Source organism: Schistocerca americana, chromosome 6 (genome assembly GCF_021461395.2).
Source record: "Schistocerca americana isolate TAMUIC-IGC-003095 chromosome 6, iqSchAmer2.1, whole genome shotgun sequence".
In the NCBI taxonomy this organism is placed as follows: domain Eukaryota; kingdom Metazoa; phylum Arthropoda; class Insecta; order Orthoptera; family Acrididae; genus Schistocerca; species Schistocerca americana.
Window position 1 is genome coordinate 330,388,945 of NC_060124.1, and position 20,077 is coordinate 330,409,021.

A 20,077-nucleotide genomic window follows, 5' to 3' on the forward strand; every position below is an offset into this window, starting at 1 on the left:
GGTGTTATGAGAAGTCATCTTTTCTGGAAGAAAGTTAAAACTACTGAACAGGATAACTAAGAATCAATTTCCTCCTCCAACCTGGAGCATTGTGCAGAGATTTATGCAGATTCTGTCCATATGCATTTCTTGCATTAGTAACCCAGTTCTTTTTCTATGCAATGTAAATATATTATTGCAGAAAATGTCTGCGCACTGCATCGCCACTGATTTATGAAGTACGCTGTGGAAGTGTTGGTATAACTTTGTGAAACAACTTTTTAGTTTCTTGTTGTGAGGTGGGGGCAGTGGGGGGAGGGTAGAATTATTGGGGACTGGGCTGCTCACTCTTGAGTTTACAGACCCACAGAGGATGGATCTGCTGACCTGCCTTCACTTACGTTTCCAGTTAGTATATAAACTAGTCAAGAACAGGATTTGGATATATACTTGCACTACAAAAATTATGGGAATTTAGGATGGAAGAAATATTTCAGCAAGAACAAACACTATTTATGTGGCATTGTACTTCATAGAGCAACACGTAAGATACAGTGAAGTACAGGTTGTGCATACCACAGAACACATTGACTTGACAGCAGTGACACAGGTTACAGACCAGGCTGAGCAGTCATTTGCAATTGCTTAAATAATACTGTTTCTTCAGCGGTTCACCAGAATGTGCCAGGGGGCCAACCCATGTAGCCTCTGTAAGCGGGCTTGTGAACTGTATAGAAGCCCAATCTCTAAAATCACATGCATCGCAAATGAAGGTACATCACTCCTCCTCCTCCGCCTATGGGGTGGGAAAACCACATGTATTCATAAGAACACTAGGCACAGAAAAACTTGAAGTAGGCATCCACTACAATGAGCCAATACTGATTTAGGAAGGGCCCAGCAAGACATTTAGGTGCTCCCACAGGCACTGCGGCATCAGACGGGGAAAAAAAGACACCAGCGGAGCCATCTGTTGCTGAACACAGTGACTGCAAGTGGCGATAAGCCGCATTATGTCCCCATTTATGGCAGGCCAATACATATGCCAACAGGCCAAAAGTTTGGTGCAAGAGGTCCCCCAATGACCAAAATGCAGAAGCTGCAATATGTTATGGCGTAGGGAAGTGGGAATCGCAACCTGGGGAGCAGCACTCTCCACAGCAAACAAAAATAAAAAAAAAATAAAAATAAAAACACACACAAACACACACACACACACACACACACACACACACACACACACACACATCAAACTCAGAAAGGCAGTGCTGGAGGGAGAAATAATTATACATGTCATCCAAGGCCCGGCCCGGGGTTTTTTCTGGCCGACCATGCTGCACAAAAGAGAGACCTGACTAAGTACAGAATCCATGTCAAGATCCTAGCATCACACGAGTGACAGGAAAACCATCAACCATGTTGTGGTTCTCAGTATCTAAATAGAAACAAAGCAACTCATCCTGATCAAATGGTGTGTCCAGTTCAACTGGAAGGTGAGATAAGGCGTCGGCCAGTAATGGATCTGATGATGATAACGGGAGAGGAAGAAAGCCCACTGCTGCAGACAATGTGCTCCCTTGTCCTGCAAGGAAGTAGAAGGGTTAGAAAGAGCAACCAACGGCTTGTGGTGTGTGTTTAAATGGAACGTAGAATCATACAAGATGATGTGAACTTTCTTGAGGGTGAACACAGTCGATAAAGCGTCCTTTCCAATCTGAGAATTCAGCTGTTGAACAGGATTTAAAGCTCTTAGAAGTGTAAGCAATGTGTCATTCAGACCCACCTGCAATTAGTGTAGCAACCCCATGCCAAGACCATGCTGAGAGGCATTTGTAGCTAGCACAAGATGCTGAGCCGGGTGAAAAGTGACCAGACCCGGAACAGATTGAAGATTAGATTTAATCAAAGTGAACGCTTGGCCACAAGCTGACGACCAGGAAAAAGCATTTTTATACAAAAGCACGTGCAGGGGGCCAAGCAACAGCGGATGTGTCCAGTAAAACTCTTGGTAGTATGTAACTTAAAGTAGAAATGCCTGCAGTTCCTTAACCGAGGTCGGCCACAGCACAGCCTCAATTTCATCAACTAGGTGATGCAACGGCTTGATCATTGTGCAAGAAACCTCGAAAACAAGGTACTCCATTGACAGCTGAAAAAATTGAGATTTGGCAAGAATCCACTAGATCTGCAGACTGCAAAACAGAAAAAAAACTATTGGAGATTTCTAAGGTGGTCTTTGGCGGAAGAATATGAACCAATATCATCGAAGTAATTGATGCAGCCAGGCACAGAGGCTGTAAGCTGTTCTAAAAAAAATGCTGAAAAATTGTGAACGCATTGATGATGCCAAAAAGCAAGCACTGATATTGGTATAGGATGAAAGGTTTATTGACAATGAGAAGGTACCTAGTGGCCTCATACAAGGGGAACTGGAGGTACGCTTCTTACAAATCAGTCTTGAAAAGTAGAGGCCAGCTGATAATTTTGTGAGCAATTCGCCAGGACGGGGCAAGGGGTATTGCACAGACTGTGCATTAATCGTGAAACTTAAGTCGCCACAGAGGTGGAGGTTCCCTGTCGCCTGCTTAGCGATGAACAGTGGTGTAGCTAATTTACTGGGAGAAACAGGCCAAATGACATTGAGTGACATCAAATAGTGTAATTCGGCTATGACAAAATTGCATGACATGACAGCTGCCTGCCACACCAAAAAAAAACTAAAAACTTAATGGTAATGTGGGCCTGAAAAACGATAGCACAACTGCATCCAGGGGAAAATAGAGAAGAAAACTCATAGCGTAGGGACTCCAGTTGCTGATATGGAACTTGATCTGACACTAAATTTACCTCTTCAACAATGGAGAACTGAAAGCGTTAAATGCATCTAACATGAACATGTCTGTAGTATGGGTAGAATCCACAACAAGGAAGGTGAGAGGGCGAACAACAGATTTTTAAGAGACAGGAGTGGAGAACTGACCTAGGATCAGAATTGCTGTTTATTGTAGCTAACCAATTTCCATGGAACCTGTGTGAGGCAAGGGGAGCCCAAGTCCACATATGTTTGTGCGTTTGCTAAAGTCACTGCGGTGTGTGTTTACTAAATCTCATGTGTCCTGTTGCATTTTTAGAGGTTTATTAAACACACAGAAGTGAATAAACAATTTGTTTTGGGAAACAGTTGTTGGCATACAGTTTATGTCCATTGGCACTACTGTGTCTGGCAGCTTTGAAAAGGAGTTACACACTGACACAATGTGGCCTCTCTGTTCTGTCGACACAATGTGGCCTCTCTGTTCTGTCGACACAATGGGGCCTCTCTGTTCTGTCGACACAATGGGGCCTCTCTGTTCTGTCGACACAATGGGGCCTCTCTGTTCTGTCGACACAATGGGGCCTCTCTGTTCTGTCGACACAATGGGGCCTCTCTGTTCTGTCGACACAATGGGGCCTCTCTTCCGACACTTAGGATATGCAGCATGCTTATGTTGGACGAAGCAGTATGGGCAAGATGGAAGGGGGGCCATGCGGCTGCTCTTGCGACGGCTCTGTTGCTGCTGTTGCCATAACCGACTCTGCCCCATGCGATACTGAGTCGAGGTTTTATTGCTGCAGTGGTTTTCCTGTCATCCTGAACCCTTGCAGCGTGCCTAATAGGGGTTGACTGAGCAACTTCCAATATCTCCCCCCACGCAGCGATCTGATCACCTGCAGACTGTGACACTTAATCACGGACCTTGTGATCAGAGTAGGATTCGTGACGGATATTAGTGACAAATTTACAGCGATGGCTCAACCCGTGAAATTCTGCAGTGCAGGGTTTGAAAGATTGGTTTGGGCTTCTGACAATGGTAAAATTCTACTTGCATTGAGTGATATGCATTCTGTCACAGTAATAGGTTGAGAGAAGCTTGCACATTTCATCAAATAATAAGCTGGCCAGTTCTTGCAAGGGTACTTGGTGGCCCAACAACTTATAATGCACAGTGAAAGCCAGGAAAAAAAGGAAGGAAGAAAGCCCTACATAGGTTTAGTGTCTTGTAGGTGTCCCAGTCTTCTGATTCATCATATGCAAGTGCTCTAACAGGAAAGTAACCTGCCATGAATACGCAGATGCTACTTGAGTGAGAGCAGTGGCTAGAGCCTGTAGTTGTTCCACGAAAGCTTGCTGCTGGGCAACGGTATATTGGAGTATTTCTTCCATCGAGATGTTTGTCAGGTGACTTAGCACTGACACTAACTGGCGGAGAAAAATGTATACCTCACTTGTCGCCAATTTTGCTATAGCAAGAACAAAGACTTATCTATGGTGCATAGTGCTTTATAGAGCAACATGTAAGATACAATAAAGGACAGGGTGTGCGTAGCACCAAATACATTGACCGGACAGCAGTAATGTAGGTTACAGAATAGGCAGAGTACTCGTTTGCGATATGCTTAAATAATTCTGTTTTTTTGGCAGCTCACTAGAGTATACCAGGTGGCCAGGCGGCCTCTATTAGTGAGCCTGTGAACTGTACAGAAGGGCATCCTCTTTATCGCGCGCATTGTGAGTGAAGGTACATCAATGTGAAAATTCCTGTTAAATGTAAATGTGCCAATCTTCATGATTAATAAGATGAGCTAAAAATGGTACAGCTGTGTTCAGAGTGAATATCTGATTGGTTTGAAACATAGGAGCTGAGCTCAACAAGAAAGTGCATTATCACTAATGTTTATGCTAGTTACAGACCAAATCATTAAATCCAATAACAAAAGTTATGGCAAACGTAATATCCTGGTACATGCAAATGCTCTCATATGGAGAATATCTGAAGTAAGATTACAAGAGTGACTGATTTCTTGAAAATAACCAGTTCTGAGAGTTTGGGCTTAAATTAATAAAAACTAAGAGAGTAGAAATGGTAGTCAGAAGAGAAGGAACAACTTCAAATACATTTTAGATGGAACTAGTTGGAATTGGCTCCCATCTCCAGATATCTGGAGAGTGTTTTATCCATGAACAATATAGCAGGACAGGAAATACACAACAGGACACTAAAGGCATTGCAGTTCCACATCCAAGTGAGAAAGCTACTGTGGGATAGCAAAATACTAGCTAAATTAACCATATTCACAATTACTTTGTACCAATTTTGACCTGCGGATTTGGAAACGTGTACCCTCCTGTTGGTAAATTTGCAAGACGACTAAGATAGACAGGTTGCAAAATGAAATAAACAGAAATGAATCCGACATCAAAATGCCAATTACTAATATTATAGAAAGCCAACAGCCTTGCCGCAGTGGTAACTCCGGTTCCCTCAGATCACCAAAGTTAAGCGCTGTCAGGCTGGGCTAGCACTTGGGGTGACCACCTGGTCTGCCGAGCGCTGTTGGCATGCGGGGTGCACACAGCCCTTGTGAGGCAAACTGAGTAGCTACTTGATTGAGAAGTAGCGGTTCTGGTCTCGGAAACTGACATACGGCCGGGCGAGCGGTGTGCTGACCACATGCCCCGCCACATCCACATCCAGTGATGCCTGTGGGCTGAGGGTGACACGGCAGCCAGTTGGTACCTTTGGGCTTTCATGGCCAGTGCAGGAGGGGTTTAGTTTAGATATTACAGAAAAGTGCTATGGTATGGTCACTGGTAAAAATGAAGAATGCAGTGATGCAACTTTAATGCAGAAGCACTGGGTAAAAGATCAAGAGGAAAGGCAAGGAAATGTTAGGTAGACACATCAGAATGAAAAAGTGGGAATGTGTTGTGGGCCAAAAATTATGTAGCCAGAACAAGAAATAGCTGCAGCTTGTGCACCACACTGAGGCAACTGGAGTTGGGGAAGTGATGAGGATAATGAAGGTGACTTTTCCACTTTTAATAAACTTCATGAAGTCATTTTTAATACTTGGTTGATTTCCAGGTGGATGCTGTATTAGCAATGATTTCGCCACTGGTCCAAGATCAGCCAGACCAGCCTGCAGCTGAAGATGACCCAGAGGACTTTGCAGAAGAACAAGGACTTCTTGGAAGGTGTGTAGAATGTCCCTGTGTCATATAATTTAAAACCGAAATTTGTGTTTGTGAATGAATCTTAATTACAGAGAACACAAATTTTGGATTAATGTTATTCAATGATGATGAATTTTGAGACTTAATTTTTTCCACATATTACAGAGCAAGGAGGTGCTAAGCAGCCAAGCTCAGAAATAGTTTTCAACCAAGCAATTCTTATCTGTAAAATGATTGGTTTTACTATATGTCACATCAAAAGGCATTTCATGGAAAGCATTGATTTGTTTACCATTACAAACAAAATGATTTTGCAAGCAGAATTTTATGTGCCCATTTGATAGGGTGGTCCACATTATTGTGGTTCGATATTAATTTTGTGTGTGTTAAAAGGGACAATAAAAAACGAATCGCGCTGGCTGCTACCGCCAAGCATCCAGCACTACTGAGTCACTGCTGGATTGCTGTTTATTCTTCATATTTTACTGTCACAGTTAATACATATTGGTAAAACAAATGTCGAACTAGACTAATTTGGGAGCGCTCTATCGAATGGTCACATAAAATTTCAATTTAAAAATAATTTTGTTTGTAATAGGTAATCAAACCAAAGCCTTGTTGTCACCGGGTGTCACATAAATGATGTGATGAGCACTAATTGTTTGAGCTGACTCCCACTACACAATGCAAAAACTAAATTGCAAATATCTGCCAAAACACCATAGAAAATACACCTGGTGACTTACAGGAGAGAGACCTTGTGTGTGTGTGTGTGTGTGTGTGTGTGTGTGTGTGTGTGTGTGTGTGTGTGTGTGTCGCCACTGAAGTATGGCTGTGTCACAGTGTGAAGGAGGGCATTTATCACCATTTAGTGCTGTTCCCCATAAGCCATGTGGCTTGGCTGCTGGGGATTCGTAGAGGGGGATGAGCAGAATGTATCAAAACTGGGCTAACTTCTGATGTGACACACACTTTAGTGTTGTGACATTATACTCTTTGGCTAATTGCAGATGATTGGGTGATATTAAAGTAAACCCATGATTTTGTTCCAGCTATAATACCATGTTCCATGTCTGTCACTTTCATTCTGATCTTTTCTCATAACTCACTAGCCACCTTGCAAGCTGCAGATCACTACCCATAAGGCAACCATATTTATTTCTGATTTTGAACTGTTATCTGATGTTATAGCTCCTGATTCATATGAGGATTCATATGGGCTGTTACAATCGGTGTAATCATATATAAATACTAATGCCCTGTAGTTACCTTCCAATTCCGTGTTGAAAATCCTACTACTGAAATTTCCACAAAGAGTAACGTGTAAGGAAACCTCTCCAAAGATTGCAGTCATTTTATTTTAAGGTTAATTAAGGCATTTGTTTATTACTAACAAAGCATGAAGTTGTGATCTAATAGGTATATTTAGAGAGAGAGAAGTTATGTATTAATTGTGAACTGATTCAAAAATGTTCCAATGTATGTGTTGTGTTTGGCAGATTTATACACCACCTGCGTTCTGACACTCCTGATCAGCAGTACCTCATCCTAAGCACTGCACGGAAACACTTTGGAGCAGGTGGAAACAGAAGGATCAAGTACACTCTGCCACCAATAGTGTTTCAGGCATACCAGCTCGCTTTTAAGTACAGGGCCATCAAGGACCAGGTGGGTTCTGACAGCAAAACTCTCATTTTAAAGAGAAATGTGAATGTGGTTATCAACAGGCTAAACTGATAGACTCCAAATATAATTAAACTATTACTTATCTTCCAAGTCCATAAATAACAAACTAAATAGCACCACCCCAGTGCTTCTTAACTTAGCTTTGCACCGTCATTTTCCAGGGCTAAATCTCCAGTTCTGCATCTGTCATTCACTTGAGGCAGGCAAGGAGATGAACCTTCGAGTGTTCTTTGCCACATTTGCAACCATTATCAGGTTCATGACACTCCTGTCCTTAGCCAATTTAAGGCTTTCCACATACAATAGGACACCTTTTGGTCTGCAACCAAATATTTGAGTTCGTGGGTGCTTGTTGATTCTCTTTGCTTTGATCTTAAGATCGTGAGATGAACAAACATCTCTGTTCTGCTGCAGTGTTGAGAGTTAATAGTATGCTTAATGAGTCATGTGGTAAGATCTCTGTCAGTCCTAGCGAGTTGCTGAACTCCAAAGCTTGTGCTATTGTCATAAACACTATTTCTGATGGAGGACGTTCGACTTGTACTTGGAGATCAGGGAATAAAGGAGCTACACCACATACTGTTAGTCAGTTATATTCGATCTGGTAGTGAATATTTTTAATCTTTTCTGGCTATTGCATTTTCATAGTAGTTGTGATTATATTGTCAATGTTTGTAGTGTTTCACGTTTAACAACTACAATTGATGTTGCACAATAGGAGCAGCTGCGGATAATGATTTTTAAGTAGGGGTTTGTCCTGTGAATTGAGCCTCTGCCGTTAAAATGTGGTTTCTTCAGCAGTACGCTTTACATTTCGGTAGAGATAACTTGTTTGAAGAAGCTCCTACAAGTTCGTTTAATGTATCCCCATGAAACTAGCAGAAAGACATCGTCTTTACAGTTTCACCTTTTCTTGTGGGACAGAATACTAGAAACAAAGTGTATGCTACAATAGTTGTCTTTGTAGGAACAATAAGCAACACTATTTGTTATATACATCATATGGTAAGAAAAAGTGGTCTGCTTTAAAAGTGTCACTAAGGGAAAATGCACCTAATAACTATATAAAATTTGAAGTGTGTATCAATTCTAATAACTATATAAAATTTGATGTATGTATCAATTCTAAACTAGTATTATTAAATATTGGTTATTGCTGATAGACACATACAAAAGTACACACGCTATTCTAGCTTTTGTCTTCCTCACTCCTCTCTAAGGAAGAGTGTCATAGCTTAAAAATCTAGAATAGTGCTGTAACTTTTATTTTTAAAGATATCTATCAGTAGTAGCCAGCAACTATGTCTGTTTTTAACTGTCTTGAGGAATCTTGTTTTTGACACTTAATATTTTTAAATTCAGGCATTTGCTGAGAAATTGTCCTGTGCACTGTTGTAGCTACAAGAACACACAGATAATAACAAACACTTTATTACTTCAAGTATATTAGTACAGAAAAAGAAAAAAATTGCCATGGAGTGGCTGCCCTATTAGTCCTAGTCACATCGGCTGAAGTACACATAAGACTGTGCGCAGAGTTGGCAGGCCCAACTCTATAAGTCACCAGCTCGATGCTAGTGTCTTGCCACATCTGTGACACACCATACAGCTGCGCGCCTGGAGATAACGGGTGTGGAATCGTACGTGGGTCACTACACCCATCCCCCTTTGGGGGCGGAGCATTGCTGATAACCCAGGTCAGGATTGGACAGCCACAATGTATGGATGGTGCCCGCATCTGCAGAGGCCTCGGAGGCAAAAGGGGAGAGCAATTCCCGGCCATCAGGCAGCCTGGATAAGCTGCCCGCATTGGCAATGGTGCCCATTTGGGGCGAAAATGGATGTCATAGTGGTATTTGGAGAGGAACAGTGCCCACTGCTCCAACCTGTGGGCCACCTTATCAAGGACTCGAGCTGATGGATTGATTAACAAAACTAACATCTTGTGGCCCATAATGACTTGGAATTTGATGCCACAGAATAATATGTGAAAATCAGTGACTGCATACAAAATGGCCAGAGCTTCTATCTCGCCCTGAGAGTAATGTACCTGTTGTTGACTGAGAGTTTTGGATGCGAACACCAGTGGCTGCTCAGAGCCATCGGCATTCCAATGGGCAAGGACAACCCCCAGTCGGTGCTGTACGGAATCCTTCGCCAAAATAATGGTTTGCTAGGATCAGAAGTAGCTAGATTCAGTGCCGACCTGAGGCGGTCCTTCAACATAGAAAAGGCCTGGTTGCACGCCGGAGGTCGTACAGAGGAAGCATGCTTGAGGAGAAGAAGGTAGAGAGGGCACACAATGATGGATGCCCCAGAAATGAACCAGTGCTAATAGGCAATTCCAAGAAACGACGATGGATTAGTCAGGTCCATAAAGACTTCTGTAGATTGTAACCCAGAGTCATGGCCCAGTGACCTTACAATCACTGCGAAGTTGCAGTTTACCCAAGGGTTTCATCACAACAACAAGGGGGTGTGGCCCATTCACTAGAGGAAATAGGAACTACAACCCTGAGAGATGTCAGCCAGTCCAACTCTGCCTTGACTTGGACGTGAATAGCTATCGGAATCTGCCAAGCATGAAAAAATCTAGGACAAGCGGACTGCTTTTTTAAAGTCTGTGGTGCACCCTAGGCCTTCCACAAAATATCCTGAAATTCAAAGCACAGAAATTCCAATGATTGATAGGGAACGTCAGCAGATACCAACTGTATGGAGTCCATGACTGAAAAGCCAAAGGTCTGAAAGGTATTATAAACAACAATAAAGGTAAAGGCCAAGTTACCAATCTATAGGTAACATTTTTTGAGCTGTGAACTGACCAAGTAGGGGATTTGCTGCTTACCATATCCAAAAAGGCAGCCATTTACCGGCGACAGCACAGGAGAGCCAAGGTCTAAATATGCTTGGGCATTAAGCAGGGGAACTGTCATGCTGGTGTTCACCTGCAGACACAGTTGTGAGAGAATCAAAACCTCGAGATAAAAAGCTAGTTGATGCCTGATTGAGAACCGGTTGTGACAATGACATTTTCTGGATATCCATGTTGTCCGATACTGCGTTCTGTGCTGTTGATTGGCAGACTACTGCAATGTGGCCTTTTTTCCTGCATGACAGACAGCCCAACACTGGTGACTCTGATCTATCTTGTTGGGAGTAAAATGATGCACATGACGACAACAGGGAGCAGTGGCTGGAATGCTGTTTACATGCTGTGTGGAAGCTACTGGATCAGCTGGCTTGCACCACCACTACACAGTCTCCCCGGACACATTGGATGCAGCCAGGCCATCATTCGCTGCCACACCATGTTTCCGACTTCCGACCAGCAGCGTGAGAGGACCTCATACAACTGGATAATGGGCAACACCTCGTCAAGGGAAATGTTTTCTAATTGGAGGGCCTATTGCCAGACTTACTTATCCAGAGCAGAGTGTTTCATACCATCTCAAATCACGTTGACTGCATACAGGTATTTTGACTCGGACATGACAAAATGGCACTTGTGACTAAGGCCATGGAGAGTCGCCCAGGCACGATAAGACTGATGGGGCCATTTTTTGCATTGGTAAAATTTAACCTAGTACCCACAATGTGTGTGCAGTGGCAATCATATGAAGATAACAACAAGCATAAATTTTCAAACGACGACGACTAAACTTCCTGTAACAGCCGCAACACCTGATGCAAGGCAGCAAAAATCCAGGACAAGAACAGTGCACGACATACATCCACGTTTGTCAATGTGAAAGGAATGTAAATATTGTCATGGGCGGTGTTCGTATGCTTCCCAATCTTCTGCCACCTCACCTAACGGTGTGAACACTGGAGGAAAGGTAGCTGCTGACGAAGGGGAAGAGAGCAATGTCAGCACAACCTGTTACAGGACCATATGAAGTTCTATCTGTTTTTGCACCAGTGTTCGATGCAGAGCTTTCATTATCACCACAAGAAAAATCTCACAACCAAATGAAAAAAGCAAAGGCAGAATGTAACTTGTGCAAAATGATCCTACCCACTGTCAATGTGTTCTGGCTACAAGAATACAGATAATAAAGAACACAGGACATTATTACTTCAGGTATGTTAGTACAATAAAAATACTTGCCACAGAGTTGCAGCCCTACTAGTCCAGGCCACATTGGCTAAAGTACACATCAGATGGTGAGTCTGGCTCTTTAAGCAGTTCCGTCAGCCGGTAGAGTGCACTACAGAGCAGCTGCATGCGCATCCAAGAGTGAGGGCCTCTGCCAGTACTGGCGTCTTGCGATTAGTATGGCATGCCGTACAGCTGTTCTTCTCGATCGTGGGTGTGGAATCTTACCCATGTCACCGCATCAGATTGATTAAGTTTTTTATTATTAAGATGTAAGGTATCTCAAACTGGTTTTCATCATTTTACTTCCAGACTAGCCAAATGAAGTATGTAAGTATTCATTTTGTATCACATATTCTGCTCCCCTCGCTGTTGTGTAACCTGAACGGGGGTAATTTTCTAACACTAAAATGCATTTCTGATATCATATTCCTATAGTATTTCTATCATTCAATACAAAAATTATGCTCACTGACTTAAAAGAGAAATTAAACAGAATACATATCACATGTGTAATATGTACTGTTTTCCTCTTATTGTATTACTGATGATGTGATTAGATAAGTATTTCAACTTAGTGGACAACACATTTCATTTGCAGGATGACATGTGGGAGAAGAAATGTCAAAAAATCTTCCAGTTCTGCCATCAGACTATCAGTGCTCTTATGAAAGCTGATTTGGCTGAGTTGCCACTAAGACTTTTTCTACAGGGAGCTTTGGCCGTTGGTCGTGTGGGTTTTGATAATCATGAAACAGTTGCATATGAATTTATGTCTCAGGTAACCAGCTGCATAGTAATACAGTGACATATACATTTTATTGTGTGTGTAACCTCCATTACTCAGTGTGAATCCAGTTGTTAACTTCAGTATCACCATAAAGAACAGACACAAATGTACTGTACATGTATTCAAAATGATCAGATGCTTCATTCATAACTTGTCAAGAAATATATCAAAGAAATATTCCTGTTTGGGGTTGTCCATTGGTTAATTCCATACAACCTTCATCTGTAGATATATTAAAACATGTTTTCAAATGGTGCACCTCTGCTGACAGTGTTTAAATGCTTTGAACAAAGTACGGTGGTAATGCGCGCGCGCACACACACACACACACACACACACACACACACACACACACACACACACTCTCTCTCTCTGACTTTCACTTATACTCTCTCTCTCTGTCTCTCTCTCATAGGCATTCTCACTGTATGAGGATGAAATCTCGGACAGCAAAGCCCAGTTGGCAGCTATAACACTGATTGTAGCAACTGTGGAGCAGACTTCCTGTTTTAGTGAAGAGAGCCATGAACCGTTACGGACACAGTGTGCACTTGCAGCTTCTAAACTGCTGAAGAAGCCAGACCAGTGTCGTGGTGTTGCCACGTGTGCGCATCTCTTTTGGTCTGGAAAGAGCCTCGCAACTGGTGGCAAGGAGGTAAGTACATGCCTTGCTTTGATGGCTTTGTTCCTTAAACACTAAGTGTAAACCACTACGAAACAGAATTGTTGTCACTGAAAATGGTACAGGCATTATAATTCTCCTATTAAGATTAACGAGGAATTTCTGTATTGGAAAAATTGTTTCTACTGAGGGACATAAAATTCAGAACTGTGTATAACTAGTTTTGCTGTCACAATATACACAATATCACATGATTCCAGAATAGTTAAGACCCTTTGCTCAAGTTGTGTGATTAGCTGCACACTATTATGGACAAGAACTCATTAAAAATGCAATCTAAGTGATTGGCATACTGCCTACATTTAATGTCAGATGCCAAATTACAGTTCTTTTGTGTTCTTGATAAAGCAGGCCATGATAAATCACTGGTAATGGTATTATTGATTCATCTATTGTTTATATTTTTTCTCTCCACATAGACATTGTGTCAAGTCACAGGCAGGCAAAATGAAAAAGACTGCTAAAATATCAAGCCACCATTTTAGGGTCACTATCTCCAGTGCCTGGAGGCAATGGCCATATGTCTGTGAGTTGTGAATGTGTGTGAGGGTGTGTTTTTCCCTATTTGGGGTGGGGGCGGCACATAACCCAGAAGCCATAAAAAGTGCAGTAGCTTGAAAGACAGAATATCACTGCATGTGAAGGTGAACATTAGCCGATCGCGTGAAAGTATTGGTTGGATAAGGATCAAAAGACCGCAATGAACCAAGACCAAAGTACCAAAAGATATGACTCTCCCACAAAATTTCACTTTGACCTAGCACACAAGGATTTCTAGTACACAAGGATTTTATGATGACTGCATATGTTCATCAGACTGTCACACAGTGTGACATGGTTCATCAAAGTGAAACAGTCTGTATGTGCCACTGTAATACATGTTTACTTTACAGCCACGACCTAAGTTTTTCTGTGATTCTTCACTTTCACTCTGTGTTAGTTGATCAAACAGTCCGCTGTTGTCAGGTGCATTGTTGAACTGGTCTCATGGGGATGCACAGCCAACTTGGAAAACTCTTCCCACTCCATATGAGGGTATAAGTTGATGGGGTGTGATGACTGTGGCCACTTGGATGTAGGCTGCCTGGCTGCCATTTTGTGTTTGCTGAGTGTCTTCATAATAAGGCCCAGTGTTGGTTCCCAAGCCTTTCTGTGACCATAGCCACATTCCAGGTCAGTAAGATTGTACCTGATGCATGCATTGATGGCTCTTCAGTTATGCTGTCCCAGTATTTAAGAGTTTGTGCTAAAATCCGGATGTGTTTCTATTACATCATCTGATGTCTTTGACAAAAAGTGTGTTGTGACTGCTAACTGTGTAGGATACATTGGTATAGTGTGCCACTGGTGTTCTCGGCAACAGTCTTTGATGTTGTGCACTGTTTGCCCAGTATACGTCTTGCCACATTGGCATGGAATCTGCTATACATAGCCTTCCATAAACAGACGTCATCTTTCATACTCCCCAGAAATACCAGTGTTTTATTAGGTGGGCAAAGGACAATTTTTACTTTGTGCATTTTTAGTTGGTTTCAAATTTTCCTGATAGTGTGTTGGTGTACAGTGTAAAGACTGTGGTCGCCTCCTCCTCCATAATGTAGTCCATTTCCACAGGTTTTACTATAGTGGTAGGGTCCAGAATGTGCCTCATCTGCTGTTACTTGTAAATGTTTTTCCAGAAGACCATTCTGAGGTATTCCAGTTCCTGGGGGAGACAGTGTGTAATTGAGATGGTGCACACATTGTGTACTGCACAGGGTGTTGGCAGTCTTCTGCATGTAGGTACAGGTCGGTGCGTATTTGCTTGCAGTATAAACTGTGGTTCACAGTGCCATTTGCTCTTCTCTTTACCTTGAGGTCCAGGAATGGTGGTCATACCTCTGCCTAGTGCCCATACTGAACCTGATACTGGTATGCAGGGAGTCCCACTCTCACCTGTGGTTGCCATAATTTTTAATTATGCATTTACTGTATTTATGTACCTTCACTCCAGCACAGTAGATGTTCATTTAATGTATATTGGACAACAAAACACTAGACTATTGCACTAATTAATAAATAACATGGCACTAATTAGCAAATAACACGGCAATTCTACAGGGTTATTACAAATGATTGAAGCGATTTCACAGCTCTACAATAACTTTATTATTTGAGATATTTTCACAATGCTTTGCACACACATACAAAAACTCAAAAAGTTTTTTTAGGCATTCTCAAATGTTCGATATGTGCCCCTTTAGTGATTCGGCAGACATCAAGCTGATAATCAAGTTCCTCCCACACGCAGAGCAGCATGTCCCCATCAATGAGTTCGAAAGCATCGTTGATGCGAGCTTGCAGTTCTGGCACGTTTCTTGGTAGAGGTGGTTTAAACACTGAATCTTTCACATAACCCCACAGAAAGAAATCGCATGGGGTTAAGTCGGGAGAGCGTGGAGGCCATGACATGAATTGCTGATCATGATCTCTACCACGACCAATCCATCGGTTTTCCAATCTCCTGTTTAAGAAATGCCGAACATCATGATGGAAGTGCAGTGGAGCACCATCCTGTTGAAAGATGAAGTCGGCGCTGTCAGTCTCCAGTTGTGGCATGAGCCAATTTTCCAGCATGTCCAGATACACGTGTTCTGTAACGTTTTTTTCGCAGAACAAAAAGCGGCCGTAAACTTCAAACCGTGAGATTGCACAAAACACGTTAACTTTTGGTGAATTGCGAATTTGCTGCACAAATGCGTGAGGATTCTCTACCGCCCAGATTCGCACATTGTGTCTGTTCACTTCACCATTAAGAAAAAATGTTGCTTCATCACTGAAAACAAGTTTCACACTGAACGCATCCTCTTCCATGAGCTGTTGCAACCGCGCCGAAAATTCAAAGCGTTTGACTTTGTCATCGGGTGTCAGGGCTTGTAGCAATTGTAAACGGTAAGGCTTCTGCTTTAGCCTTTTCTGTAAGATTTTCCAAACCGTCGGCTGTGGTACGTTTAGCTCCCTGCTTGCTTTATTCGTCGACTTCCGCGGGCTACGCGTGAAACTTGCCCGCACGCGTTCAACCATTTCTTCGCTCACTGCAGGCCGACCCGTTGATTTCCCCTTACAGAGGCATCCAGAAGCTTTAAACTGTGCATACCATCGCCGAATGGAGTTAGCAGTTGGTGGATCTTTGTTGAACTTCATCCTGAAATGTCGTTGCAGTGTTATGACTGACTGATGTGAGTGCATTTCAAGCACGACATACGCTTTCTCAGCTCCTGTCGCCATTTTGTCTCACTGTGCTCTCGAGCGCTCTGGCACCAGAAACCTAAGTGCGGCTTCAGCCGAACAAAACTTTGAGTTTTTCTACGTATCTGTAGTGTGTCGTGACCATATGTCAATGAATGGAGCTACAGTGAATTTATGAAATAGCTTCAATCATTTGTAATAGCCCTGTATATTTTTACTTGAACTTTAAATCCATTTCTTACTGTATGTACATACATATTATTCCCATGTTTATTTGCATTACATTTCACTCTTTTTTGCCACATATCAAGTAGGGAAACTTGTTTTAATTTCCTGTTCAAAATTGTTTGTTCTACGCAATTTTTTGCACCATACAATAGTTCCAATAAGTTGGGAGAATTTGTGTTTGCTGCAAATTGCATAACATTGTTTATGCATGCAATGGCTTCTTCAGGCATATTATTTTTCTATGGATATCATTTTGCTCCTCTTTTTCTTCCTTTGTTTCATCATCATCATCCTCTGCGTTGCAAATTTCTATTAAATCTGTTGCTGAAGCTAATGTGAAGTGAGTTGACAGAGTCACCACTTCACATGTAATCATCTGCACTACATGAAATGTTTCACATTTTCATTAATTCAGCAATTGCTGCTGCATTTTCTTGAACTTTGATGGCCACAGAAGCGTCTTGTTCGTGACCCCCAAACCCCGCTTTGTTGAAGCACTTGGTGACTGTTTACTGCCAAGCCAATCCAATTTACTGCATCCAGGACAGAAACTGACTGTGCAAGAGTAAATGCACTTTCACCTTCTTCAACACCAAGAATAAGAGAACACAACAGTAATCGTCTATAATGACACATGTAAATAACCCTCTGGTTGAACCTGAAGGGAACCAAATGAATTTCACATTTGATAATGTTACTATTGGGTGGTATATGTTTTTGAAACAATGCTGTTTTACCATCTTTACAGTCACCAGTGGCTTCTCCATTTCATGTAACATGTTTCCACACTGCAGTACAGTGAGTCTTTCCTTGGACATTTTTCCGCCGGGGCAATTTTACCTCAAACTGCTAGCGATTTTGAAGGTAGCCCATTATAAAACAGTCCCCTTTATTGGCATTGAACACACCTTTCAGATCATAACTAACAATTAAGTTACACTTGCCAATTTGAGCACAGTTTAACTGTACAAGGGCCACTCAATAAGTCATGCAACTCCCCCCCCCCCCCCCCCCCCACCCCCCAGCTAGTTCCAGTTGAAAAACATAGAATTTGCTATGGGACATTGTGGAACAGTACACAGCCCCTAGAGTTTCACGAAGTTCACAATACGTGGCAATGCTATACGTAGCCTTCTAATGGAGATGCGTTCTAATCAGAGAGCTGTCATTGAGTTCATTTTGATAGAAAACTAGACCATTGCATATATTCGTAGGTGCTTGCAAAATGTCTTCAGAGACCTGGCAGTGAACAAAAGCACAGTGAATCATTGGGTGAGGTGCCTCTCATCATCGCAACAAGGTCGTGCAAAACTGTAAAATCTCCTGTGAATGGTGGGGAGCTCATTGATGCAGCAAGACATTAGCTCTGACGTCAATGAGTAGAATGGTATCATGTGAACATAACGGCCCTCCCAGTAAGGTGGCATGAGGCGGTCACATTGAACAAAGATTATGCTGTAAAATAGGGTTTTGTATCCAAAAGAATGGGGAATAACAATGTATATTGGAATACCGAGTAAAACCAAACTGCTTTCAGAAAAGAAATTTGTTGCTCATAGAAACCTATAATGGGACAGTCAAGTGAAATGCAACAGTTTGAAAAAAATAAAGTTAATAAACTGTTTGTTATTTCAAAAGTAATTGCCATAACTGTTAACACATTTATTCCTCTGTGAGATGAAATGGCCAGTTGAAAAAGTTTGCGGCTGCCTACAGAACTGTGATTGTACCCAGCCATGCACCTCTTTGTCCAAAGGAAATTGATGGCAGTGAATATCATAACTCAGGGCTCCAGAAAATATGGAAACTGGATGGGGAGAGAAGAGATCAGGACTGTGTGGATTGGGTTTTGTGTAAGGGCTTCCCAGTGAAACTTCTGCAGTGTGATTCAAACAACAGGCACACCAGGTCCAGGAAAGTTATGATGACCTTTTCCTGTGAATGCAAGAGTGCGCTCTGCACATTGACTGTGTAGAACAAAGTACAAAAGGCCCAGGAATGTTGAGGGATGGCACCATTCTGTTGCAGGATAATACCCACCTAAAAGTTGCCAAGCTTACAGTGCAGAAGTTTTGCTCAGAAACCTTAACATATCCTCCATACAGTCAAGATCTCTCCATGTGATTTCCACATTTTTAGAGCCCTGAAGAAAGACATTCGTAGGCACTGATTTCTGGGTACAATCAGGGTTCTCTACGAAACCACAAACATTGTAGTGACAGTTATCTCTGATAATGGGATAAATGTATTAATATTTAAGGTGATAACTTTTGAAATAATAAGCAATTTACTTACTTTTTACCCAACTATCTATTTTCATCTGACTTATCCCCATATACTTGCTTTTTCATTTCTCATCATGGATCTAATGGCAACAAATACAACTGATGTCTTTGAGTATGTCCATATTGAAACTGTTACCAGTGACCATGACACGGTTATGGCAACAATGATTACCAGAGTACAAAGGACAACCCAAACAAACAGTAAACTAGATAAAAAATCGGTAGTGTCGTATCTTAATTAGAAACTTGAAACTTTCAGCACAGGTCAGGAGGCTATAGAGGAACTCTGGCTCAAGTTTAGAAGAATAGTTGACCATGCATTCAGTAGATGCATACCCAGTAGAACAGTTCATAATGGAAGGGAACCTTCATGCTATACAGTTACTGTAAAGAAGCTGCTAAAGAAACAGAGATTACTGCATAATAGATCTAAAACAAAACGTTAGGGCTATAGATAGAGATATGCTGAATGAAACATGTTTGGCTGTCAAGAGAGCAATACGTGATGCCTTCAATGACTGCCGTAGCAGAATATTGTCAAGTGATCCTTCGCAGAACCCAAAGAAATTCTGGTCGTATGTAAATTCTGTCAGTAGCACCAAAGTTAGTGTTCAGCCCCTAAAGAATGAGACAGGAACTAAAATTTTGGATAGTGTGTCATCGTCTGATATAGAAGTAAGTTACAGTGTGCCCCAGGGAAGTGTGTTGGGACCCTTGCTTTTCATGTTGTATATTAATGACCTTGCAGACAATATTAATAGTAACTCACACTTTTTGGAGATGAGTTATCTGTAATGAAGTACTGTCTGACAGAAGCTGCATAAATTTTCAGTCAGATCTTAATAAGTTTTCAAAGTGGTGCAAAGATTGGCAACTTGCTTTAAATGTTGAGAAATGAAAAATTGTTCACAAATCAAAACAAACTGTAGTATCGTATGACTACAATATCAGTGAGTTACAGTTGGAATTGGCCAACTCGTACAAATACCTGGGTGTAATACTTCATAGGGATATGCAATGGAATGATCATGTAGGCTTAGTGGTAGACTTCGATTTACTGTTAGAATAGTGTGTAAGTGCAGTCATTCTACAGTGGATATTGCTT

General features: G+C 41.9%; 1 protein-coding gene across 3 annotated transcripts in view; it reads left to right on the forward strand.

Moving 5' to 3' along the window:
- LOC124619291 (vacuolar protein sorting-associated protein 35) overlaps positions 1 to 20,077 on the forward strand; it is a 94,172-nt gene that overhangs the window by 60,595 nt on the left and 13,500 nt on the right. For all 3 annotated transcript variants that reach the window (XM_047145564.1, XM_047145565.1, XM_047145563.1), the window contains 4 exons: positions 5,886 to 5,995; positions 7,474 to 7,642; positions 12,361 to 12,540; positions 12,965 to 13,204. In XM_047145564.1, coding sequence (XP_047001520.1) covers positions 5,886 to 5,995; positions 7,474 to 7,642; positions 12,361 to 12,540; positions 12,965 to 13,204 — 699 coding nt within the window. The remainder of the gene's footprint in view (positions 1 to 5,885; positions 5,996 to 7,473; positions 7,643 to 12,360; positions 12,541 to 12,964; positions 13,205 to 20,077) is intronic.